The sequence below is a fragment of the Oncorhynchus mykiss genome, chromosome 5 (assembly GCF_013265735.2).
Source record: "Oncorhynchus mykiss isolate Arlee chromosome 5, USDA_OmykA_1.1, whole genome shotgun sequence".
NCBI lineage: Eukaryota > Metazoa > Chordata > Actinopteri > Salmoniformes > Salmonidae > Oncorhynchus > Oncorhynchus mykiss.
The window spans coordinates 58,804,476-58,832,457 of NC_048569.1; the positions used below are offsets into that span (position 1 = coordinate 58,804,476).

Genomic DNA, 27,982 nt, shown 5'->3' on the forward strand with positions numbered 1-27,982 from the left:
ACATGCAAGTCAGCCAATTTTTATACCCATATTGCAACACACTTTAAAAGTCGGTAACCAACGTTGGTCAATGTCTTGACAAAAGTGATCCTCTCTAATGCGCCCGTTGACTCGGGGTGTTTCTGAACCACCATCCATTGATTACAAGTGCAGCGTTACAAGGGTTGTCACTCGTTACCACAGCCACTTTCTGGTCTTCATTTAAGGTTAGCAGTGTTTACTCATCTCATATGCATATACTGTATTCTAATCGACTGTATTTTAGCCAATGCCACTCCGACATTGCTCGTCCTAATATTTATATATTTTTTAATTCCATTATTTTACTTTTAGAAGTGTGTATTCTTGTGAATTGTTAGATATTACTGCACTGTTGGAGCAAGGAACACAAGCATTTCGCTACACCCGCAATAACATCTGCTAAATATGTGTATGTGACCGATAAAATTGTATTTGACTTGTCAAACCCCAAACCCCAGTCGTCACTGGCCTGATCTGCTTGGTCTGTTTTCCAAGGGCTCCCAGTTGTCTTGCGATGATGCGCTTCTTGGTTTAGAAACTATGTGGGCCTGTTCAAGCGGATCACTTTTGGCAATGGTCACCACCTTTCAAAGTGTGTTGCATGGATAAAAATTGTCCGATATGTGACTGCATGAACTTTACACGATGACGGAAACAGCAACCAACTTTGCTATAATTCATACAGTGGCTAGAAATTAATGTGATATTTAAGGCTCACTGATTATACAATGTACACACATGATTTCAGTTTGAGTGTGTGATATGGGGTTTGGAGACATGTTTACTTCCACATCATATATATTTTTTATATATAAACAATGGCAACACTGCCATGTTAATCTGAGCTTTGCTGTTGGAAAACCACATTAGTATCCGACTTTTGGCTGTCGCAGATGCACATCCCCCGACTTCACTCCTCGACTTTCATCTTGTCAGTTGGTGTAGCCTTTCCATTCAAACGCGCCCTGTGCTAACAAGGCAACTCACCATCTTAAGTCCTCCTTCGCATTTACTGGATTGGTTGAACAGTGCAGAAGAGTACCTCCCCCGACAGTTTTTTTCCCCTTCTCGTCAAAGACCAGTGTGGAGCACAGCTGTCAAACTCATTCCACGAAGGGCAGAGTGGCAGCGGGCTTTTGCACCTCCCTTGTACTTGATTGATGAATAAAGGTCTCTAATTAGTAAGGAACTCCCCACACATGGTTGTCTAGGACTTAATTGAAAATAAAAACAAAAACCTGTAGACCCTGGGCAGTCCATTGAATGAGCTTGACACCCCTGCTGTAGGGGATCTAGCTCTGTGAAAAGAAGGTTACGCACATGCGGTTCTATGAGCTATGGACTATGCTAGTCATTCAATGGGATATCCTTCCGCCTGGCGGCAGGATGAGTCGTGATATTAATATCAGAGTAATTCCGTGTCGCAGGTGTGATGCACGTGCCCCAACCCCTTATAAATACCTGGACGCATACCATCACTTCCTCTAGACTCTTCTCGAGGCTACAAGGGAACCGACATCTGGACTAGCATAGTCCCTAGCTCATAGAACCGTGGTTACGTGAGTAACCTCTGTTCTATTTCACTTGAGGGTCTATGCTAGTCATCATCTGGCAGCCGCACATGTCAGACAGAGCAGTGCCCAGGAGTTGGCAACGTTACCACAGACTATGGGACTGGGCAACCAGCTAGGCTTGCAGGATAATGTCTACAATCCAATGTGAAAACTGTTGTTTTGAGAGGCTTGCCTCTCTATCGCCAAAGCACACAAACAGCTGATCAGAGCGACGGATCACCTTAGTCCGCTCCACGTACATGTTTAGGGATTTCACAGGACAAAGAGCGCATCCATCAACATCATTAGCCCCAGTGGGCATGGAGGTGGATAAGGCTGTTAGCACCATTTCCCTGTTCACGTGACCTGGGGGCAGGATCCTTGGTAGGAAGGCAGGATTAGGCCGCAGTGTAACATATGCCTGGGGCTCCCGAGTGGCTTAGCGGTCTAAGGCATGGCATCTCAGTGCAAGAGGCATCACAGCAGTCCCTGGTTCAAATCCAGGCTGCTCACATCTGGCCCGTGATTGGGAGTCCCATAGGGCGGCGCACAATTGGCCCAGCGTTGTCCGGGTTTGGCCGGGGTAGGCCGTCATTGTAAATAAGAATTGGTTCTTAACTGACTTGCCTAGTTAAATAAAGGTTCAACCAAAAAATGTAAAACACAAATTATAACACTAACAGATAAAGCATTGAGCTCGCCAATCATCTTGGTAGAGGCGATGGTCACCAGAAACACAGTCTTAAGAAGAGGTTTCAAGTCTAGTGTCTTAAGGGTCAAAGTGAGGTCTAGATAGTACTCCAAGAACCAGATCCAAATCCCATTTGGGAACTGAGGAGGCTCTTTAGGCACGTAATCGACAGACTCCCTTAAGAAACCTTGCCATGAGCGGATGGCTGTCAAGTGGGCCCTCTTGCTCTTCATCATGACATGCTTAAATGACTGCTGCGTACACCTTAAGTGTGGATGCAGCCCTGCCAGCATTGAACAAAGACCTCAAGAACTGGACCACGGTTTTTATGCCGCAAGATTCTGGAGCAAGCCGCTGCTCCTCACACCACTGGCAGAACATGTGCCACATTGTGTCATAGGTTGACATGGTAGACGGGTTCCTGGCAGTCTGTACGATGTTAACAACAGAGGGCTCAGATGTAAACCAGACCATTTTCGCTGTTCAGCGGCCAGGCCCACAGCTGCAGGCCGGAGGGATTCGGATGCCGCCTGTTACAATAGGCCCGGCTTCCGAGGTAGTTCCCATGCTGTCCCCGCTAGGAGTGACAGTATTGTTCTGAACCAGTGGCGTTATGGCCATCTCGGGGCAATCAGAAGGACCTGGTGACCCATTTCCCTGATTCTGTCCAGGATCGATTGAATCAGCCACTGGTGGGCCAGGGCATCTAGGCCAAGCTGGGGGGGGTGGATATCGAGAACCAGAGGGGGCACTGTGTGTTCCTCTCTCTTTTGTTCTTATTTTTAACCCCTTTATCTCACCCAATTTTGTGATATCCAATTGGTTGTTACGATCTTGTCTCATCGCTGCAACTCCCCAATGGGCTCGTGAGAGGCGAAGGTCGAGTCATGCATCCTCTGAAACATGACCCACCAAGCCGCTCTGCATCTTAACACCTGCTTGCGTGACCCGGAAGCCAGCCGCACCAATGTGTCGGAGGAAACACTGTTCAACTGGTGACTGAAGTCAGCTTGCAGGTGCCTGACCCTCCACAAGTAGTCGCTAGAGCGCAATGAGCCAAGGAAAGCCCCCCGGCCAAACCCTCCCCTAACCCGGACGACACTGGGCCAATTGTGTGCCGCCCTATGGGACTCACTATTCGGCAAAGAGCAAGCATCGCCCAAAATGGAGTATACTCAACACATGCGTAGCTGAGGGATGAAAAGAGGAAGTGATGCTACACTCCCAGGTATTTACAGGGGGTGGGGGCATGCACATCACACCCTTGGCATGAAATTACTCTGATATTAATATCTCGACTCATCCTGCCGCCAGGCGGAAGGATATCCCATTGAGTGACTAGCATAGACCCTCAAGCGAAATAGAAGATTCAGGCATTTATTTTATGCTTGCTACATTAGGAGTGTCGCCATAAGATAAAGTATTAATCTTTATATCGGTGCCATTATAGTGTCTGTGACGGCATGGGCAGCACCTTTGAGGCTACAACCCATTGGAATCCCCACCTAATTGACTACTTTAAAATGGCAGAAGCATGGTGGAAGTCCTCAATGGCCATGCCCATGCTAAAAAGGGTTATATCCACGATGTGTTCTCTATTATCTCTGAGTGTCGCCTTGTTAACATCCAAAAGCAGAAGTTGTGTCATGGGCTCTCTTTCCATAGGGGAAACACTCTTTTCATACCTTTTCGATACTGAAGTGACTTTTTCGTAGCAGGTTAGGAGACTGAGGTTAATGTCAAGAAGGGGGTTCGGGTTAGCGAAAATCACTTCGTATCGAAGTAGCATGAAAAGGGTATCCCACAGCAGCTGTAAAGAACGGAGTTTCTAAACACAGAGGCGCAACATCGCAAGACTTCCGGGAACGCTTGTAAAACAACAAGCAGACCAGGTCAGGGTTTGGAGATTGAGAAGTCAATGAGAGAAGTGAACAATTCTTCCTTAATTTTCTAGAAATGTAAAGGCACAACCTAGATTCGAGCCAATGCCTTAAGTAGTTGAACATGTTAATACTCCAATCTAATTTTTGTCAAAAATATATTTTATATCGACAGAGTGCCTTTGATTTTCCGGCCTTTACATGCACAGTTGGGCGAGAGACGACCGTTAGACCCGATAACATATTCTGCGCGTGAGTTTAGATAACCAACATCGCCTACAAACGTGATCGGGGATTTATATCGGAGAAGCAGTTTCTGCCTATCTTCCTACTGTACTCTCTTTGTGTGAACCTTTCCGGTAGATAAAAAAAAAAAAAAAAATACGGCACAAGAACGAATTGGAGACGACAGACAATCACAAACAGGAACTGGTTTTTCCTATCGACATTTTGAGTAGGCACATGATTATTTTCACGAGCTGTATAACGAGTAATGTTTGTGTAGCTACACAACACATTTCAGTTCATGAAGATGAAACTTCGGTCTCGAAGTATTGCTGACCCTTCATCAGCACGGTTTAATGGTCGGTGGAACTCAAAGAGAGAGGCGCGGAACGTAACTCAAAAGGTAAGTCGAGAAACTTGTTTTGCCAAAATTGCTTGGCTTAATATGAGAACTTCGAATGCGTGTTACGCACTATCGTTGGCGAACAAACCACAGTAGCTAACTGGCATAGGAGCTTGATAGCTAACTGGTTTAACGTTAGCTAGCTAAAGGTTGTCAAATTGGTTATATCGTAAAGATTTATGAAAACACTATTTTTGGTCTTCAGTTAAGGTTATTAATAAGGTTGGCAGTGTGGTTAAGGTTTATAGTCAGATTATTATGAGAGAGATTGTAGAAATAGGTGGGTTTAGTCTTTGGCTGTGGCAACTTGTGACGACCCCTAGCTATGTTTGTACAATTCGAAAAGTAAAACAATTGAGATGGTGCCCAATGGCGGCTTGAACAGACGCTTTTTTTAACCGAGTTCCGTACCAAACTTCAGAAAGATTGTGGAAAAAAAATAAAAACCTTAAGTCATTATTTTTATTTGTTCAAGATATAAGACCTTTCCTGTGACTGGAATGATAATTGGATCATTTATTTCGGCATGTCCATGCAAAGTCGTGACAAAAAAAGGCAGAAGTTAGCTGTTCTATTGCTAGTCAACAAGAGAGAAACGTGCTTATAGACAACTGCCATAACTACGCTTGGCCTATGGATAATATCATGCTTTCGAATGCTGTTGAAGATGACGAATTCCCCTCTTTACCGGTTACTCCGTGCAAACCTCCACCCTCCAAAAAACCCAACATGAACTCTGACATCGTGGCTACCCTCTCCTTACTCATCAACTCCAGTTGTGACGCCATTGAGAAAATGGTAGGCGCGAACACCATGGTTATCGAAGGCTTGAAAAAGACTGGAGTTTGCATGTGGTGACGTCTCACTGATCTGGAACAATACACAAGAAAATGGAACCTGCGACTCTACGGCTTGCCAGAAGTGGAGAATGAAGATGTGCGAGGAGAGGCTATCCGTATCTGCCAAGAAGTTTTGCCTGCAGAGAAGAACAAAGTTGGTGATACCATCAACGTTGTGCATCGCCTCGGCAAGAAGCAACAGCAAAACGATTCAAGACCTAGCGGTATCATCATCCTCTTCACTGCCAGATTCTACAGGGATGCTGTCTGGAAAGCTGCTAGGAAGAACGCCTTCCTTCAGAGCCATGATATGCGTTTCGCCGAGCATCTCAGCCCGGAGGACCTAGAAAGAAGGAACAAGTTGTGGCCAACGATCAAGATAGCACGAAATTAGGGAAAGGCTGCTTACTTCCTCGGAGGACGAGGCTTCATCAACGGTTCAGAAATCCATATTCCTCCCTAAAATCTCACTAGAAGGAACAGGTTGATGGTTTCAGCCATGGTATTCTCATTTTCCTTATGTTGTTTACCTAACAAGCATCAGGTGACTATTTTTCAGGAATACTCAGGTATTTCAATGTATTAGTTTGTTCTTGTATGACCAGAAGACCTCATTTTGTTTACAAACTTACAAAGATTTTTTTTTTTGAATGTATACCGTAACTAAGATAATGTTTTAAAGGGCATACAGGTCTGCTCTGACTTTACACAGTTATTGCTCCATTTAGTTATTAATACTTATTTCCAAAAAAGGTCTTAGGAACGTTTTATGTGAAACATATTTTATTCAATTATTTTATGATCAGCTTTCATATGCACTTAAAATAGTAGGTACCCTTTTATTTAAATTATTTGTTTTTTATTTCTCAGAATAGTTCCTGATTACACTAAAGAGGGTTTTTAGTCTCTCTTACTACAAGAACCCTTGGTTTGGTCTTGAACATAATTTTCAGTTGAATTTAAAAGCCAGATAACGTCTAGCTCAAACGTTATGGAATAAGCTATTTTCAATTTAAATTGACTTAAATGGTGCAGATCTCGGTTCCTTATCGTTTACGTTCACTGCTCCTACGTCTTTGACTCATCCTACTACAGTTTATACTTTTATATAATCTTTGTTGTGTTGTCTTTGTCTATAGTTTCTCTAATGCTAGGGGGTTACGAAACAATGTGAAGCGCAATACCTTATTTTTATTTGCAATTTCAAACAGATTTGAGCTTTTCTTTCAAGAGTCTCACTCAATTTCGGCTGATGCCAACTTATGGAAGTAACAGTGGGGCAACAATATTTGGCTTTCCCATGGATCTGAACGCTCTGCTGGTGTCACTACAATGAAAAATACCTTTGGTGGTAATATTCTACACTCGGAATGTGACCCCTTTGGTCACTTTATCTGTCTTGTGATCAGTTACAATGACATTACGCTCATTACTGTAAACTTCTACGGGTACAACACCAAACATGACCACTATTCTACACTCGGAATGACGAGTTGCTTGAATCTATAGAGAAATATATATACTTCATTGGTTATCTGAATTTCCCAATTCGTTATTATTGACAGGAGGGGACTTAACCTCTTAGAGGTACTTTTTTCAATTTCCATCTGAAGACATACTAGGCTACCCTGGGGTTTGTTCTTAACTGACTTGCCTAGTTAAATAAAGGTAAAATAAATCAAAAATAAACTGCCTGTAGCTCAGGCACAGAACCAAGGATATGCATATTCTTAGTACCATTTGAAAGAAAACACTCTGAAGTTTGTGTAAATGTGAATTGAATGTAGGAGAATATAACACAATAGATCTGGTTTAGATAATACAATGGAAAAAAAACATTTTTCTTTTTATTGTTTCATCATCTTTAAAATGAACAAGACAAAACAACCATTCAGATAGGATGATGGGGTCAATTTCAGTGAAAAACATGAGGGCAAATATGCGCTTTACCAAAACAATGCTGTACGCAACATGCTTTGTTCCTTCCGGTATGAATCGTCAATTGCGAATGAACCTCTTTACGCCGGAGTTTACTACATGGGTTGGTCTTCCAACACATAAACATTACATATTGCCGTTTACCTCAGCTCATTGGCTATCTACCCAGCTAGATTTCGAGACGATCAGTGGTCATTGGGTTAAAATACAGTCAATCAGCGAAACAACAGAGGGCAAATCATTGGTGCACAATGATGTCATTACTTGTTGTCTTCAAATCGGTTTCTTTCCGTCAATACGTCCCGCAAAATGACCCATCAGGTTTGGTTGTGTTACAAACCAGTTGTAACACAACCAATAACACTAATACCAAACAAACCAGTTGATTGCAATGAAACCAAACATGACTGGACAAGTCACGTTTTGTGTGTGTATTTACATCGAATGTGTCGTCAAATGGAATGAGACGGAATTCACGACACAAGCGGTTCACAAAATGTTTCGTGTTAGGCTATAAAAGTGGATTTTATCAAACAAAAGACCATTGTGTAACAATGAGCATTGAGATTGCAAACAGAGGAAGATTGTCAAAGGTAAACAATTTATTTTATTGCAGTTTGTGATTTTGTTACGCCTGTGCTGGTTGAAATAGTTGTTTTTTTATGGGGCTCTATCCTCAGATAATCGCATCGTATTCTTTCGCAGTAAATCCTTTTTTAAATCTGACAACGCAGTTGGATTAGCAAGATTCTAGGCTTTCGAAACATGAGACACTTCGTATGTTGTCGAGTTTCATCCCGCTACCGGGTTCCGTGCGTAGAGGTTAACATTACAATAGATAATTCAACTGATAAATGGCCGCCAGGTAGGCCAACCAATCAGAATTTGAGTTTAATACTTTTTATGGAAAAATTTGATCTTACTGATATATGGAGAGAGAGAGGTTTCTGGCCGACAGATCATTCACTTGGAGTAACAAAACAGGTTCCAGACAATCCAGAATAGATTTTTGGCTTATATCCAAATGTATTGATAGTGAGTGTGTTACTACAAATATTTGTACTACTCCCCTCACAGACCATAGGGCTATTTACATTGATATCAAAATATTTACCCCTGATACTAACCTTGGTAGCGCATCCTACTGGAAGCTAAATAGCTCATTATTAAATAATGATATGGTTAAAGATCTGCTCTCACACTTTTGGGAAAGGGCTTGTGAAGAAAAATCTTATTGCAAGAACTGGGAGCTCTTTAAATTTGAGACCAGAAGAGCTGAGGAGGAAAAGGTGATCATTAAGATAACTTCCCTTATAATGAGTTAGAGGTTAATAACACTAATACCTAATCCTAAAAAAGAAGTGCTGCTCATTGATAACTGGCGTCCAATTTGTCGTCTTAATTAGCCTTACTACTTGCAAAAATAATTAAAGAAGTCCTGGATGCAATCATTGATGAAACACAGTCTGGCTTCATGAGGAACAGACATATTTCTAACAATGTCAGACTAGTATTAGACATACTTGACTACTCAGACCTAATAACTGAGGATAGCTTCATATTATTTCTTTAGATTTTTATAAAGCATTTGACACAGTAGAGCATCGGTTTCTCTTCCACTCCCTTGAGACTTGGCTTTGGGGAATTTCTCTGTAAGGCTATTAAGCCTCTCTATGCAAATGGTAACAGCTCTATCAAATTGAAATATGGCACCTCACCTAGATTTGAGTTAACGTGTTATTGCTGCAATCCCACTAAGTGTCATCAACAACCGCAGAATAGCATAGCGCTACATTGAATAAATATTACTATAAATATTTATATTCATGAAATCACAAGTGCAATATAGGTACAGCTTAGCCTTTTGTTAATCCATCTATCGTGTCAGATTTAGAAATTATGCTTTACAGCGAAAGCAATCCAAGCGTTTGTAAGTTTATCGATCGCACGACAAAACCTTATGTACGCTTAGCATTAAGTAGCTTGGTCACGAATCAGAAAAGCGATCAAATTAATCTTTTACCTTTGATCTTCAGATGTTTTCACTCGCGAGACTGTTACACAAATGTTCCTTTTGTTCCATAAAGATGATTTTTTTTATATCCAAAATAACACGCCAAACAAACGGAGGTATGTTCAGAAATCCAAAGAAAAGCGGTCACGACAACGCAGACAAATTCCAAATAGTTTCCATAATGTCCACAGAAATATGTGAAATGTTTTTTATAATCAATCCTCAGGTTGTTTTTAAAATATATCATCGATAATATATCAACTGCAAATGTCTTTCACAGTAGGAGAGGGAAAAGCAATACGTATCCAAACTCTGTTGCGCGAGCAAAACTCATGTGACCACTTGACGCGATGTTATCTTTCTGGCTCATTTTTCAAAATAAAAGCCTGAAACTGTCTGAAGACTGACACCTTGAGGATACGATAGGAAAAGGAATCTGGTTCATATCCCTTTAAATCCAGCAAAGGGAGGCTATGGAACATGGAGTTTTCAAAACAGAAGCCACTTCCTGCTTTGATTTTCCTCTGGGTTTCGCCTGCAATATCAGTTCTGTTATACCCACAGACAATATTTGGACAGTTTTGGAAACTTTAGTGTTTTATATCCAATACTAATAATAATATGTATATATTAGCGACTGAGGAGCTGGCTGTTTACAATGGGCACCTTTTCATCCAAGCTAGTCAATACTGCCCCTGCAGCCATAAAAAGTTAGGACAACCTTGCCCAATTCCTCTCTCTCTCCGTACCTGTTTTTATTAATCACCAAACTTCTTGCAAATTCTTTCAATAATAGTCCTGTACAAGGTATTTCCATAGCTGGTAAAGAAATTATTACAAGCCAGCTGGCTGATACTACACTTTTTCTGAAAGACGTTAACCAAATTCCCATATCGATCAATGTGATACAATCCTTTTCCAAAGCGTCTGGTCAATATCTTAACATTAATAAATGTGAACTCATAGCTGTCAAAGATTGTGTGACACCTTCATATTATGGTATTCCAGTAAAATAAGAACTTACATATTCAGGCATAGCCATTACAAAGGATCAGAAGTCTAGAGGCTTACTAAATTTTAACCATCTTATTAAAAAAAAAAACACAAGAAGCTAAATCAATGGCTACAGAGGGACTTACCTTTAAAAGGTAGAGTCCTAATAACCAAGGCCGGCGGTATCTCTAGACTAACATATGGTGCTCTTATCTTTTATATCTTGACAGTAAAATAAGCAAGGAGATAGACCAGATGCTTTTCAACTTTCTGTGGAGAAACCGCACCCATTACATTAGGAAAACTGTTGTAATGAACACTTATGAGAATGGTGGACTGAATTTTCTGGACTTTACTACTTTAAATAATACCTTTAAGACCAATTGGATAAAACAATTCCTAAGAAGACCCACTTCTATCTGGAATTGTATTCCTCATCATGTCTTCTCTACTTTTGGTGGCCTTAATTTCATGTTGTTTTGCAATTTTAATATTGACAAAGTTCCAGTGCAACTTTCTGCTTTTCATCGGCAGGTTTTCTTGTCATGGTCCTTAATTTATAAACACAAATTTTCTCCACACAGATATTATATATGGAATAATCGGGATATATTGTATAAAAATACTTCTTTGTTTTTAGAATATTGGTTCTGAAATAATATCCTATTGGTGAGCCAACTGGTAAATGCAGAGGGTCTTTTACTCAGTTACAAAGAATTCTTATCACTTTACAAGGTCCCTGTAACACCTAAAGATTTTGCAATTGTTTTAGATGCCATTCCCTCAGGTGTTGCTATGTTATTCAGGAACGTGTCATGACCTGACCCTCAGAGCCTACCTTCTATTGACTCTGTTGATTCATCAGTAGGAAAGATTTGTTTCTTTTGGTCCATTCAACAACAGAGCGATACGAACCTTGTTTCAGCAGGATGTTGTATCTATACATTATGTCATGCCTTATTGGAATGGATTTATTGATAATATCTGTTGGAAAAAAGTTTGGATGTTGCCCCACACATGTTAACAAAATTAAGGAAGTTTCCTTTAAAATTATTCATAAATATTATCCTGCCAACCACTATTTGAAGAAGTTTAAGGAAAACAAACTCCAATTGCTCCTTTTGTAATGACCACCCAGAAACAGTTGTGCGTCTTTTTTGGCATTGTATGCATGTAAGAACTGTGGCAAGACATCAGTAGGTTTATCATTTGTGGAGAGATGTACAGTTTCGATTCTTTACATACAACATACATAAGCTGAAACATTTTTATTGTAATTAATTTAATTATTCTTTGGGCCAAATTTCATATACATAAATGTAAATTTACAAACAGAACTATATTTTTGTACCCTACAAAAATAAATTGAACTGTATTTTAAGACGGTTATATGCTCTACTAACAAAAAAGCTGTTAGAATTGTATGTCCCTTAACCTGTTGCGATGAGCAATCCCGTATCCGGGAGCGTAATTATAGCCTCAAGCTCATTACCATAACGCAACATTAACTATTCATGAAAATCGCAAATGAAATAAATATATTAGCTCACAAGCTTAGCCTTTTGTTAACAACACTGTCATCTCAGATTTTCAAAAAATGCTTTTCAACCATAGCTACACAAGCATTTGTGTAAGAGTATTGGTAGCTAGCATAGCATTAAAACAAGAAAATCATTCAAATAAAATAATTTACCTTTGAAGAACTTCGGATGTTTTCAATGAGGAGACTCTCAGTTAGATAGCAAATGTTCAGCTTTTCCAAAAATATTATTTGTGTAGGAGAAATCGCTCCGTTTTGTTCACGTTTGGCTGAGAAAAAACCTGAAAATTCAGTCATAACGCAAACTGTTTTCCAAATTAACTCCATAATATCGACAGAACCATGGCAAACGTTGTTTAGAATCAATCCTCAAGGTGTTTTTCACATATCTATTCGATGATAAGTCACTCTTGGCAGTTTGGTTTCTCCTCTGTTCAAAATGGAAAAATGCGCACACCTGGAGATTACGCAATAGTTTCGACGGAGGACACCCAGCGGACACCTGGTAAATGTAGTCTCTTATGGTCAATTTTCCAATGATATGCCTACAAATACGTCACAATGCTGCAAACACCTTGGGGAAACGACAAGGTGTAGGCTCTCTCCTTGCGCATTCACAGCCATAAGGAGACATTGGAACACAGCGCCTCAAAAATCTGGCTCACTTCCTGTATGAAATGTCATCTTGGTTTCGCCTGTAGCATTAGTTCTGTGGCACTCACAGGCAATATCTTTGCAGTTTTGGAAACGTCAGAGTGTTTTCTTTCCAAAGCTGTCAATTATATGCATAGTCGAGCATCTTTTCGTGACAAAATATCTTGTTTAAAACGGGAACGTTTTTCATCCAAAAATGAAATACGGCCCCCAGAGGTTATGGTCCTTGTGATATTGTACCCCCTAGCTCGATTGTCCATTGTTTGTAATCTATGTATGCTTCTGTTCCCTCATGTGCTTTATGTATTGATTTGTTGTTAATAAAATAAAATAAAAATAATAAAAAGGCTAGGTCCAGCTTGCTAAAAAAAAGAGAAGCTAGTTCCAGCTTGCTAATGTTAGCTACTAGCCATGCTAACATGTAATTACATTCCAAACCAAGTGTTGGCGCTGGTAAGCTACTATGTACATCCACAATGAAACCATGTCCTGTGTGTTTGGTAGTCGAGCGAGTGAGTGTTAGAGTAGTTTTCATTTGTAACTAGTGCTGTACTACCCACAAGGAAGGGATTACGACTTGTTTATGGCCCAAAAATGAGAAGTAAACTGAAGTCGGAACGGTTTGTCCGGTTGAAGCTAGAGTATTGGAGTAGGAGGACCATGCTCACTTCTACTGTATGTGGTGCGCGTTTCACCCCGGAGGACTTTGATGGCTTAATATAACCAGTGGAAGGCAGGGTTGGGGAATGATATTCTGACAGAAACCAGGTTCTGTGCTTAGTGTTAATGTGAAGCCTGTAACCTATATCCTATTGGTTAGCTAGCTGCTTCTCCTTGGCTCTTTGACTTTGGTAGCTAAGTCAATCAGTAAGTCGATTTCTCTACTTTATCTGCTGGCATTTTTTGTGTTCTGTGGGTTCCTGCCTAGTGTTTCCAAATATATTTATAACTAATCTCGTCTGTGGTTGTTCTCTAGCTAGGCTGGCTGGGCGGGTGGCTAGGCTGGGGCGGCCTGCCAGGCTAGGCTTGCTGGCTAACTGGTTAGATGGTGTTTATGTATTTTCTAAAATTTAGTTTAGTTTAATGTAAGCTAGGTGTTGATAGCAACAGGCTGACTCATGCAGGTTGGTAGGGCTAACCTAATGCAGGCTAGTAGGGCTAAAATTAGCAGGCTTTGGTAGCTAACTTGGCCGTCAATCGGTTAGTCTCTGCTCTCTACGTCATTTAGCTGTAGGGGGGGCATTCTGATCCTTTTGAGAACTTTTGGCTACTTTTTCATACTGTTGTCTCAATTATATTTTCTGTGTGTAGGATGAAGAGGTACAACAGCTATACGACCAGTCACTCTACTCTGATGATATCCCCACCTCTACAAAGCGCCCTCTTGTACAAGGGCGTGGGAGGAAAAGGGTGGCAGCCCCAGACTATGAAGAAAGAGAAGGTACCTGTTAATTTTGGTGAATGCAATTGCTCTATTGACATTTATTTCAAAATGGCAACTCAATACTGACTGACTCATTCTGTATACATTTCTAGATCTGGACTTCAAGACCCCCGTTAATGTGCGCCATCACCGGGTGTTGTCGGAGCTAAACCCCTCCTTTCCCCTCAATTCCACTGTGCGAAATATTTACTCCCCCGTTGTCCGTTTCCTCACTCCTACCAAGGAAAGTAAGTATAGGCTCAAAATTGCATACTTCCACACAAGTGGTACCGGAGCGCCAAGTCGAGGACCAAAAGTGTCGAGGACCAAAAGTGTTTTTATACTGCTGCTACTAGCTGTTTATTATCTATGCATAGTCGCTACCCTCGCACATTGACTCGGTACAGGTAGCCCCTGTATATAGCCTCGTTGTTATGTAATTTTCTTGTTACTTTTGGATAATAATAAGAAACACTATTTAGTAAATATTTTCTTAACTCGATTTCTTGAACTGCATTGTTAGTAAGCATTTTACGGTAAGGTACACCTGTTGTATTCAGTGCATGTGACAAAATTAGATTTGATTTATTAGGTGGAATAGTCCGCCTGAAAGACCAGAGGCTACTACATGGGTGTGCAGTTTTTCACAGCGTTCGGATAGAAATGTTTTGTGTAAAGCAGAACATACTTTCTTCGTCTTGGAGAATAGGCCATCATGATTTGGCACTTTCTGGGGTCCGTTGGGTAGCCCTTTTTGTTTACAGAGAAACTGTCATTTGTCAGTTTCAAATGAACCTTTCTGGTCTCCCCATCCCGGATCCGGGATCGTGAATACAGACTCAAGCTCATTACCATAACGCAACGTTAACTATTCATGAAAATCGCAAATGAAATGAAATAAATATGCTAGCTCCCAAGCTTAGCCTTTTGTTAACAACACTGTCATCTCAGATTTTCAAAATATGCTTCTCAACCATTGCAAAACAAGCATTTGTGTAACAGTATTGATGGCTAACGTAGCATTTAGCATTAGCATTCAGCTGGCAACATTTACACAAAAAAACAGAAAAGCATTCAAATAAAATAATTTACCTTTAAAGAACTTCAGATGTTTTCAATGAGGAGACTCTCAGATAGCAAATGTTCAGTTTTTCCTGAAAGATTATTTGTTTAGGACAAATCGCTCCGTTTTCTGCGTCACGTTTAGCTATGAAAAAACCCCTGTATCCAGGATTGTGTAAATCTATCAGCAAGCTCATTAGCATAACGCAACGTTAACTATTCATGAAAATCGCAAATGAAATGAAATAAATATGCCATCTCTCAAGCTTAGCCTTTTGTAAACAACACTGTCATCTCAGATTTTCAAAATATGCTTCTCAACCATAGGAAAACAATCATTTGTGTAAAAGTAGCTAGCTAGCGTTAGCATTTCGCGTTAGCATTTCGCGTTAGCATTAGCGTTAGCATCCAGCACGCAACATTTCAACAAAAACATAAAAGCCTTCAAATAAAATCATTTACCTTTGAAGAACTTCTGATGTTTTCAATGAGGATACTCTCAGTTAGATAGCAGATGCTCAGTTTTTCCAAAAAGATTCTTTGTGTATTAGAAATAGCTCCGTTTTATACATCACATTTGGCTACCAAAAAAAATCCGAAAATTCAGTCCTCAAAACGCGAACTTTTTTCCAAATTAACTCCATAATATCGACTGAAAACATGGCAAACGTTGTTTAGAATCAATCATCAAGGTGTTTTTCACATATCTCTTCATTGATACATCGTTCTTGGACACATGGTTTCTCCCCTATATCAAATGGAAAAGTACGAGCAGCTGGCAATTGCGCACCGAATTCCACGCAGGACACCAGGCGGACACTTGGAAAATGTAGTCTCTTATGGTCAATCTTCCAATGATATGCCTACAAATACGTCACAATGCTGCTAAGACCTTGGGCGAACGACAGAAAGTGTAGGCTCATTCCTTGCGCAATCACAGCCATATAAGGAGACAATGGAAAACAGAGCTTCAGAAATTCTGCTAATTCCTGGTTGATGCATCATCTTGGTTTCGCCTGTAGAATGAGTTCTGGGGCACTTACAGACAAAATCTTTGCAGATTCTGAAACTTCAGAGTGTTTTCTTTCCAAAACTGTCAAGAATATGCATAGTCGAGCATCTTTTCGTGACAAAATATCGCGCTTAAAACGGGAACGTTTTTTATCCAAAAATGAAATAGCGCCCCTAGAGATCTAACAGGTTAACAAACTACTGTATAGGCTAGCAAGGACTTGCATTGTTTATCAAACATGCATGTCATTCTGTGATTCTTGAGGCAAGAGTGGATGAGGTCAGCAAAGTAACATCTTAATTGGTCTAGTCATATACCAGGGTGAATGAGTCCTATTCATTATAATCAAGGCAGTTTTTTCCTATTCAGATGTGAGAACCCCCAGCAGTGGTGATGTGATGAGCCCAGAGCAGTGTGTGTTTGGCTATGGTTCCATTAGCCTTCTCGCTGGAGATGAGGACTGCAATGACACTTTCAGCCCGTGAGTTATGCCATTTTTATATTGTGTTCTTGGTGCTGTGGAATACAATTATAGGGCTGCACTCTAGGGATGCACAATATATCGGTGAGCATATCGGAATCGGCTGATATTAGCTTAAAAATGACAAAAAAACGATGTCAAAGCTGATGCGAATAACGTAGGTAGATGACATAATGACGCCATGAAGAATACAGCGCTACACAGAACAAAAGCAGAAAAATACTAAGTGCACACTTCCAACAACTTAATAAGTTCAGGTTGAGCAGTCATTTGAAAGAGTAAGAAAATTTCAGCGAGACAACTCAGGAAAAATCCATTAACGGCAAAATAATGGAATTCATTATGCTACTTGCTATGGGCGTCACGACTGACATTTTGACCAGCGATGTCAGCCCTATGAGCATGCTGAGTCTGACAGCACAGTGGGTCGACGAGGATTACGTACTGAGGCAAGCCATATTCCATGCTCAAGAATGTGCTAGTTCTCTTACCGCTGCTGCCATTTCAATGGCATTTGAGAACATGTTTGAAACTTGGAAACATGAACACCTATCACCAATCGCACTGACTTGAGAAATAAGATAATTAATTGTGTCTGCAGCAGACGTGATACCCTCTGTCATGGCATTGAAACGCCTGCTCAACAAAACTGCCGACACAGACCGTGGGGTTAAAACTTACAAAAGTACTGAAGGCTGTGAACAAGCGATTCGGTGGTATTCTCTCTGAGCCTTTTTACTGTGTTGTCACCATGCTCGATGCTAAGTACAAGGACCGCTACTTTGACACAGACAAGAAGCAAAGTGTATGTAACATTTCACGTAAACAACTGGACAAGATGGAAATGGACACAGTGACAGTGCGCAACGAGGAAGAGAGGCCATAGACAGACAGCTGAAACTTCACTGCTTGACATGTATGATGAAATCCTGGTTGAGAATGAAATGACTGAACAATGAAACAGCGAGTAAGTGAAATAAATAGGTTTTGATTGTTTTACTGGTAATTGGGGACATTTAGTAAATGGCAATAAAATAACTTTTTGGTGTGTGTGTGTGTGTTAAGAACAAATTCTTATTTACAATGACTGCCTTCCCGGGCCAAACCTGGACGACGCTAGGCCAATTGTGCGCCGCCCTATGGGACTCCCAATCAAGGCCGGATGTGATATAGCCTGGATTCGAACCAGGGACTGTAGTGACGCCTCTTGCACTGAGATGCAGTGCCTTAGACCGCTGCGTCCATGTGTGTGTTAACTATTTAACTGTACTCGAGTGCTTAAAAGGCCGCTAAAATTGAAAATATCAGTTACCTGTATCAGGAAAAAATATTGGTTATCTGTGTCAGAAAAAAATATTGGTGCATCCCTTCTGCACGCCATAACATATTTTATTAAATCCAATGTCTACTTATTGAGTTGAATCACCTATTGGGTTATATTAAAATGCAGGATCAAAGAGTTATCAACAAACCACCAAAATGGTATCAAATAACTTACAAGTTAGCTGGCCAGCCTGACCGACTTAATAGTTCCTGCTTTGTGATGCACCTCTGAAATAATCCACTGCCCAGAATCGCTTTCCCATTGTCCGTGGTTCTGGAGGACTCTCTCCCTTGTCCTGAAAGTAATTTGAATCTGTTGCATTGTTGTCTTTAGCTTCTCTTTCATGAAGAACATTCCATCCAAGTGCCAGCAATCCAAACCCTGCATAAGAGACATTCCACCTAAGACGAGGAGTACTCCCCAAGCTACGCTAGTTTTAGATCTGGTGAGTGTTGGGTTTAACTTTTTGAGTTCAGTGACTAAACAAAGCATTTACCTGATTTGTATATGAATATTTATTTTATGTGTTAAATCAAACACTGTGGTACCAATTGTTTGGAATTATTTCTGTGTTCTAGGATGAAACACTCATGTACAGCTCTCTGAATGTGATTGAGGATGCAGAGTATACCTTCCGCACATGTTTCCAGGACAATCCGTACAAGGTGAGTGAATCAACCAGTTCCTTCTAGACTTGTAATGACTGGTGTTGAGTTTATTTTAAAGAAATGTTTAGATAGAATGAATGCCTGTTTTATAATGACAGTAACAGAGAAGATTGTAATATCTTCTCTTAACTCAATAGGTCTACGTGATTCTACGACCACATGTGAAAGAATTTCTGGAAGCCATGACCAAACATTTTGAGGTATGCTTCTAGGCTTGATTGCTAAGTTCTTATGTGTGCTATGTATATATATATCAGCCATTGTGGGGGTTCTACTAAGCTACAGCGTATTCGGAAAGTATTCAGACCCATTGACTTTTTCCACATTTTGTTAGGTTTTTAGAATTTTTTTGCAAATGTTTTAAAAAACATACCTTATGTAAATAAGTATTCAAAACATTTGGTGTGAGATTTGAAATTGACCTCCGGTGCATCCTGTTTCCATTGATCATCCTTAAGATGTAAATACAATGTGATTGGAGTCCACCTGTGGTAAATTCAATTGATTGGAAATGCTTTGGAAAGGCACACACCTGTCTATATAAGGTCTCACAGTTGACAGTGCATGTCAGAGCAAAAACCAAGCCATGCGGTCAAAGGAATTGTCAGTAGAGCTCTGAGACAAGATGCAATTTTGCAGCATTTTAAGGTCACAGTTGCCTCCATTCTTAAATGAAAATAGGTTTTGGTAGTTCCAACTCAATCGGGGGGGGGGGGGGCCTTGGTCAGGGAGGTGACCAAGAACCCGATGGTCACTCTAACAGAGCTCAAGAGTTCCTCTGTGGAGATTGGTAGTCCTTCTGGAAGGTTCTCCAATCAGGCCTTTATGGTAGAGTGGCCAGATGGAAGCCACTCCTCAGTAAATGGCACATGACAGCCTGCTTGGACTTTGCCGAAAGGCACCTAAAGGATTCAGACCATGAGAAAAAAGATTCTCTGGTCTAATGAAACCCAGATTGAACTCTTTGGCCTGAATGCCAAGCGTCATGTCTGGAGGAAACCTTGCACCAGCCCTTTCAGTGAAGAATGGTTTTGGCAGCATCATGCTGTGGGGATGTTTTTCAGCAGCAGGGACTGGAAGACTTGTCAGGATCAAGGAAAAGCTGAACAGAGCAATGTACAGGGAGATCGTTGATGAGAACCTGCTCCAGAGTGCTCAGGAAGTCATACTGGAGCAAAGGTTCACCTTCCAACAGGACAACGACCCTAAGCACACAGCCAGTACAATGCAGGAGTGGTTTTGGGTAAATTCTCGGAATGTCCTCTGGAGAGACCTGAAAATAGCTGTGCAGCAATGCTCCCCATCCAACCTGACATAGCTTGAGAGGGTCTGCAGAAGAAAATGGGAGAAACTCCCCAAATACAGGTGTGCCAAGCTTGTAGTCATACCCAAGAAGACTCAAGACTGTAATCATTGCCAACGGTGCTTCAACAAAGTACTGAGTAAAGGGTCTGAGTATTTATGTAAATGTGATATCTGTTTATATATATGAAAAACCTGTTTTTACTTTGTCACTATTGGGTATTGTGTAGATAAGGGGGGGGGGGAACAATATAATACATTTTAGAATGTGGAGAAAGTCGAGGCGTCTGAATACTTTCTGAACACCATCGTGTTTGTGAGAGTCTTTCCATAGAGGGGTTGTAATAGTTTGTAGGCCAAACCGTTTGGACGCTACAGACGATTTTGTGAGGTGACCAATTTTATGGATGTCTCATGGTCTGGCAAACACCACTGTAGCTCTGTCACCTTTCACCACAGATGTGTTGAATTGAGATGCATTCAATGTAACAAAAAAAACATCTGGTTTAAACTGATGAATTTGTATAGGGATTTTTGTATTATGCTAATTGATTTTTGCAGGGGCATGGACCAACTCAAGGGGGTTAAGGACATTTAATTAAATATATCAAATGTGTTTGTTTTCAGATGTTTGTTTATACATCTGCGAAGAAAGAATATGCAGAGAAAATCCTGGACATCTTGGACCCAAAGAGAATGCTTTTTCGGTATGAGAATTTAACATTGTAACTTGTGTTCCTGTCTTATTTTAGCCATACTTGTTTTGCTGTATTGTTTTTTAGAGATATTGTAGCTGCAGAGTTTTGTTTACCAGAGACAGGCTGACAATATAATCTGATTTGAATGATTTGAGGACCATATTTCAGTTGATATTTGGATGTACTTGAAATGTGCATTAATCTCCTTTTTTTTTATTTGTATTTTTTTTCCTTTTATAGACACCGTTTGTATCAACAGAACTGTACCTGTGTTCTGGGGCACTATGTCAAGGACTTGGGTGTACTTGAGAGGGACCTTGCTAAGACAGTGGTTTTGGACAACGCTCCACACACGTACCCCTACCATGTACATTTGCTGTGATGTTATTCACTTAATTATAAAATGATTTGGTTTTTTTGGATGCAGAGTGGTTTTAATAAACTTCCTACTTTATTTCTGCAGCTGATGAATGTGCTTCCCATCAAAAGCTGGTCTGGAAATGACGATGACAAAGAACTTCAGAAGCTCATCCCATGTCTTGAGAGACTGTCAGGAGCAGTAAGTTGACAATGATTTGGTATCCCACCTCACAGGGCATAAGTATTTTTATTTTGGGTATTGTCTTTTTTAAAGAAATCTTTACATTTCCATAATTTGCTACCTATACTGAACAACAATATTAACCCAACATGTAAAGTGTTGGTCTCATGTTTCATGAAATAATACATTTTCCATATGGACAAAAAGCTTATTTCTCTCAAATGTTGTGCACAAGATTGTTTACATCCCTGTTAGTGAGCATTTCTCCTTTTGATAGGATAATCCATCTACCGGACAGGTGTGGCATATCAAGAAGCTGATTAAACAGCATGATCATTACACAGGTGCACCTTGTGCTGGGGACAATAAAAGGCCACTCTAAAATGTGCAACAATGCCACAGATGTCTCAAGTTTTGAAGGAGTGTGCAATTGGCATGCTGACTGCATGAATGTCCACCAGAGCTGTTGCCATAGAATTGAATGTTCATTGCTCTACCATAAGCCGTCTCCAACGTATTTTGAGAGAATATGGCATTAAGTCCAACCGCAAACCACGTGTAACCAGGCCAGCCCCGGATCTCCATTTGGCTTCTTCAGCTATGCGATTGTCTGAGACCAGCCACCTGGACAGTTGATGAAAATTACAAATATTTCTCTGTTGGGGGGAAAACTCATTCTGAATGACTGAGCCTATGCCCATCAATGGCTGCACCCCTGCCCAGTCATGTAAAATCCATAGATTAGGGCCTAATTAATATATTTCAATTTAATGATATCTATGTATAAACTCAGTAGGATTGTTGAAATCGTTTCATGTTGCATTTATGTTCAGTATACTTGTCAAACTGGATTTAATCCTAGAAGACCAAACAAACTTCACATGCTACAGAGCTCTAATTCGGGAAGTGGATATACAATGGGATCCTTGTGAAAAACATGTTCCCTTGGGTGTAGAGAAAGCAGAGGAACAAACCTTGAGTCAATCTCTAAACACGTAGTCAGTCTTCTACAAAATACCACAAGTCAAACTTGTTTTATGTTTGGAAATGTCATTCAAGACCACTTGTATTCCAAAAGAAACATCACCAGCAATTGACTTACCAAAGAAATAGTTGATGTTTACTAATTTGAAATCACAATTTTTCTGTAGGATGATTTCCGGGAAGTACTGAAGAGGAGGACGGACCACTTTCACAGATTGCTCTCTGAGGATTGAGAAAAGGCTTCTGATCATCCTTATCCTGGAATGTGTTTAATTGTGAACATGAACTGGATCTTTGTGTACTATCCTTGCCCTTCTGTATGATCCCTGTTAATTTCAAACATGTACAGTTGGGATAAGTTTCCACACTATCACTCTGCAGAGCAAAACATTCCTAATAGTTAGAAAAAAATAAAACCACTTGAAATAGCAACTTCAAATGTTTATACTTAATCATACTAATTTATTGACAGAAAATAGCTTTTTAAAAGTGATCTACATATTGTCACTAAAATAATCAGAGTATGTATCACCTCAACAGCCAGAGCAGTTTCTGTAACTAACAAACAACTTGAACCATAATGGTATTTTTCAGCTTTTATTTGAGAAATGTCATGATTTAGTTTTCTGTTTGGATAATTCTGGGAATTTTTACGCGCATATCGTCTCCCTTTGAGTGCCTTTTTTAGTAGGCCCACACTGCAGAAATGTCACGCATCTACTCCCAACATATTACGTTCATGGTTAGCCTATTTGATTTGTTTTTTTTGTACTAATCTGTGAAATGTATATTTATATGGAATTCTGACAATGTATTGACCTGGAAATATTAATTTTAAGAACTAACTTGTCAAACTTGAACATATCCCCATCCCTCCTTTCAACAGACGGTCTTGCCAAAGCTAATGTGAAATTCTACTCCGTTTCCCCCCACATGCGGTTAGAACCCAAAGACGGCTATTGTTGGTTTCCCTATTCTCTTACCTTAAGTTTCAACATACTTCACAAATCGGTCGCTCAGGGGTTGGCACATGGTCACTTTTCTGTCGACACAAAGGTCAGGGTAGGTTCATTTCAGAATGTCTTGGAAACCTACATGCTTGCAAATAAAAAAATAAAGTTGAAGTAACTGATTTGTTTTTAAATCTCTGGGTGGACCGGTGTGCATGACATAATGTTTTTATTTGATTGATCACCTGCTGGTGACTTTCTATTAAGATAGAAGTCAGATTTGTTTTCGATCTGGACACAACAGAGCCCCCAAACCCCCTGGTGTATAGGCTACGCTTTTGATGTATTTGCTCCATATGGTCTGTGTGACATGGTACGGAGAAAAGTGTATGTGTGGCATCGCGATCCTATGAAAGCCTATGGTGGGCGGTTGGCTGAACCTTACTATTTTTTTTCTTGAAATTTGATTGAGAAGTTCATTGTGCTATAAGACAAAAGTTGGGGGAAGGGGGGAAAACGAAGTTGGATGGAAGGAATACATTTAAACAACAGTAATTCTGCATCCCTCGAAAGTATGTAGCATTTTTTCTTAGCATAATTTAATATAACAATACGTGTGGGCGGCACATTCGCTGTACATTCTGTTGTATGGATATTTGGACTGCTCTGAACTATTTATAAACTAAACATTGAGTAGTGGTCAATCAAACAAATGAGGCTGTCTTTTATATTGCTCCTCTTGTAATTTGAAACGGGAGTATTAGATTTATGTACTATTGATCAATAGACCACTTAAGTATCTTTGTCAATAAAGAAAATCACTAGTCTCCTAATGATTGCAATTGTCATCAATTCACATGCAAATGCACATTTCCTCTTACATACAAATTCTGCATGGGTTCAATTCGATGCCTGTTTGCCCACTTTTCAAATCTGCACAACGGTTATTATAGTTTACGTAGTAAATCTGTATTTTGTTTGGCTAATGTACCCTACTCGTGACTTGTTTGGTTTATTACATGTCTCAGATTCCAAATGTAATCCGCTGGGCCTATTTTCAAAAATGTTCAATCTGGATTTTGCCTGTTTGTTAGGATTAAATGCATATACTGTAAATAGAATGAATAGAACAGGAGTCTTCATTCAAGTCAGTGATGAGGTTGTTCTATTTATTATACACTGCTCAAAATAAAGGGACCACTAAAATAACACATCCTAGATCTGAATCAATGAAATATTCTTATTAAATACTTTTTTCTTTACATAGTTGAATGTGCTGACAACAATCACACACACATCAATGGAAATCAAATGTATCAACCAATGGAGATCTGGATTTGGAGTAACACTCAAAATTAAAGTGGAAAACCACACTACAGGCTGATCCAACTTTGTAATGTCCTTAAAACAAGTCAAAATGAGGCTCAGCAGTGTGTGTGGCCTCCACGTGCCTGTATGACCTCCTTACAACGCCTGGGCATGCTCCTGATGAGGTGGCGGATGGTCTCCTGAGGGATCTCCTCAGACCTGGACTAAAGCATCCGCCAACTCCTGGACAGTCTGTGGTGGATGGAGTGAGACATGATGTTCCAGATGTGCTCAATTGGATTCAGGTCAATTGGATTCAGGTCTGGGGAACGGGCGGGCCAGTCCATAGCATCAATGCCTTCCTCTTGCAGGAACTGCTGACACACTCCAGCCACATGAGGTCTAGCATTGTCTTGCATTAGGAGGAACCCAGGGCCAACCGCACCAGCATATGGTCTCACAAGGGGTCTGAGGATCTCATCTCGGTACCTAATGGCAGTCAGGCTACCTCTGGCGAGGTCATGGAGGGCTGTGCGGCCCCCCAAAGAAATGCCACACCACACCATGACTGACCCACTGCCAAACCGGTCATGCTGGAGGATGTTGCAGGCAGCAGAACGTTCTCCACGGCGTCTCCAGACTCTGTCACGTCTGTCACTTGTGCTCAGTGTGAACCTGCTTTCATCTGTGAAGAGCACAGGGCGCCAGTGGCGAATTTGCCAATCTTGGTGTTCTCTGGCAAATGCCAAACGTCCTGCACGGTGTTGGGCTGTAAGCACAACCCCCACCTGTGGACGTCGGGCCCTCATACCACCCTCATGGAGTCTGTTTCTGACCGTTTGAGCAGACACATGCACATTTGTGGCCTGCTGGAGGTCATTTTGTAGGGCTCTGACAGTGCTCCTCCTGCTCCTCCTTGCACAAAGGCGGAGGTAGCGGTCCTGCTGCTTGGTTGTTGCCCTCCTACGGCCTCCTCCACGTCTCCTTATGTACTGGCCTGTCTCCTGGTAGCGCCTCCATGCTCTGGACACTACGCTGACAGACACAGCAAACCTTCTTGCCACAGCTTGCATTGATGTGTCATCCTGGATGAGCTGCACTACCTGAGCCACTTGTGTGGGTTGTATCCTCCGTCTCATGCCGCCACTAGAGTGAAAGCACCGCCAGCATTCAAAAGTGACCAAAACATCAGCCAGGAAGCATAGGAACTGAGAAGTGGTCTGTGGTCCCCACCTGCAGAACCACTCCTTTATTAGGGGTGTCTTGCTAATTGCCTATAATTTCCACCTGTTGTCTATTCCATTTGCACAACAGCATGTGAAATTTATTGTCAGTCAGTGTTGCTTCCTAAGTGGACAGTTTGATTTCACAGAAGTGTGATTGACTTGGAGTTACATTGTGTTGTTTAAGTGTTCCCTTTATTTTTTTGAGCAGTGTATTTGTATGCTTTCAATCCTAGCCAATAGGTCAAATACACATCATTTTGGAAAAACGGCCCAGATGTTCATAATGCAGACTGGCGCGAATGGAGCAGACCATTTTAACCTTGACATTTGTTATTTTTTGAACCTTTATTTAACTAAGAACAAATTCGTATTCACAATGATGGCCTACCAAAAGGCCTCCCGTGGAGTCAGAGGGTTGGGATTAAAAATAATACAATGTAAAAAAAATATAGGAAAAAAACACCACGACCAGAGAGACAACACCACATAAAGAGAGACCTATAAAACAACAACATAGCAAGGCAGCAACACATGACAACATAGTATGGTAGCAACACTACATGACAACATGGTAGCAGCACAACACATGATACAAACATTATTAGGCACAGACAACAACACAAAGGGCAAGAAGGTAGAGACAATAATACATCACGCAAAGCAGCCACAGCTGTCAGCAAGTGTCCATGATTGAGTATTTGAAAGTAGAGATTGAGATAAAACTATCCAGTTTGAGTGTTTGTTGCAGCTCGTTCCAGTCGCTAGCTGCAGCGAACTGAACAGAAGAGCGACCCAGGGATGTGTGTGCTTTTGGGACCTTTAACAGAATGTGACTGGCAGAACAGAACACTCGGGCTCCCGAGTGGTGCAGCGGTCTAAGGCACTGCATCTCAGTGCTAGAGGCGTCATTACAGATACCCAGGTTTGAATCCAGGCTGTATCGTGATTGGGAGTCCCATAGGGCGGCACACAATTGGCCCAGCGTCGTCCGGGTTTGGCCAGTGTAGGCCGTCATTGTCAATAAGAATTTGCTCTTAACTGACTTGCCTAGTTAAATAAAGGTTATGTTTAAAAAAAAAATGGGTGTTGTATGTGGAGAATGAGGGCTGCAGTAGATATCTCAGATAGGGGGGAGTGGAGCCTAAGAGGGTTTTCTAAATAAGCATCAACCAGTGGGTCTTGCGACGGGTATACAGAGATGACCAGTTTACAGAGGAGTATAGAGTGCAGTGATGTGTCCTATAAGGAGCATTGGTGGCAAATCTGATGGCCAAATGGTAAAGAACATCTAGCCGCTGGAGAGCACCCTTAACTGCGATCTATGAATTACGTCTATAAATTACGTCTCCGTAATTTAGCATGGGTAGGATGGTCATCTAATCAGTTAGTTTGGCTAACTGAGAGAACTGAGAGAAGGAGAGAGAAGGACAGTGTGCCATCTAGCCATACTCTCAAGTACTTGAGTGACTAGCTCAAGCTCTAAACCCTCAGAGGCAGTAATCACACCTGTGGTGAGAGGGGAATTCTTCTTACCAAACCACATTACCTTGGAGGTGTTCAGAACAAGGTTAAGGGCAGAAAACCATGAGGAAAAGCAAGCAATATCAACATGACTGATATTACTTGTCAGGTTTTATTGTAGGGATTACATACTAAATGTGAAGTTGCCTATCTGCTGTTTGCTCTCTAGGCTGTACGACTCTGACAAGGCATCAAGCCACCAAGCCAGAACATGGCAAGGAATCAATCGGTGACATCATCAATCAATTGCAGGACATTGATCTTGCCAGGCTGTCATTCTCCCCGTTCCTCAACTTGGACACACAGATCTCCTTGGCACCAGTGTCGGACAGTCCTGAATCTTCAGTGGAGGAGCTCTACTCCTCACTCTGTTACAGGTTCTCACCTCTCTCTGGAAGCCCTGCCAGCCAATCAACTTGTCCATAAGTGATAAACAAACTAGTTTTTCATTTGAGTGCAACTAATTAAACAGATTGGGTGTCATTCATTATTAATTATTCACAACATTGACATATGGTGGCAGTTTTGTATAGAGCTTGATTCCTGCCACCAGCAACCCAGCAAGGGCTTCACGGCAGAGCGAAGACCACATGAGGGGGAAGAGGAAGTTCAGGATGGAACTATTCCTCTGATTGTTACAGTGCACAATTTGGAAGACCCGGTGGAAAACTGCATCAGCACTCCAAAGTCAGCCTCTCTGAGAGACATTGCCAATGACACAGACACAAAGA

General features: G+C 41.0%; 1 protein-coding gene across 1 annotated transcript; it reads left to right on the forward strand.

Moving 5' to 3' along the window:
- The first annotated feature begins 4,094 nt into the window (after positions 1 to 4,094).
- LOC110524164 (CTD small phosphatase-like protein 3) lies at positions 4,095 to 24,030 on the forward strand. The gene is made up of 11 exons (XM_021603552.2): positions 4,095 to 4,773; positions 14,063 to 14,192; positions 14,288 to 14,422; positions 16,618 to 16,729; positions 18,387 to 18,498; positions 18,632 to 18,718; positions 18,859 to 18,921; positions 20,651 to 20,730; positions 20,962 to 21,088; positions 21,185 to 21,280; positions 22,414 to 24,030. Exons 1-11 carry the CDS (start codon positions 4,672 to 4,674, stop codon positions 22,477 to 22,479), a joined length of 1,110 nt encoding a protein of 369 aa, XP_021459227.2. The 5' UTR covers positions 4,095 to 4,671; the 3' UTR covers positions 22,480 to 24,030.
- The last annotated feature ends 3,952 nt before the right edge of the window (positions 24,031 to 27,982 follow it).

Excerpts from the sequence above, each read along its gene's own strand:
- LOC110524164 (XM_021603552.2), top strand. The coding sequence starts at position 4,672 with ATGAAGATGAAACTTCGGTCTCGAAGTATTGCTGACCCTTCATCAGCA. Across the intron at positions 4,774-14,062 it reads CGCGGAACGTAACTCAAAAG|GATGAAGAGGTACAACAGCT; the intron begins GTAAGTCGAGAA and ends TTCTGTGTGTAG. Across the intron at positions 21,089-21,184 it reads CACACACGTACCCCTACCAT|CTGATGAATGTGCTTCCCAT; the intron begins GTACATTTGCTG and ends TTATTTCTGCAG.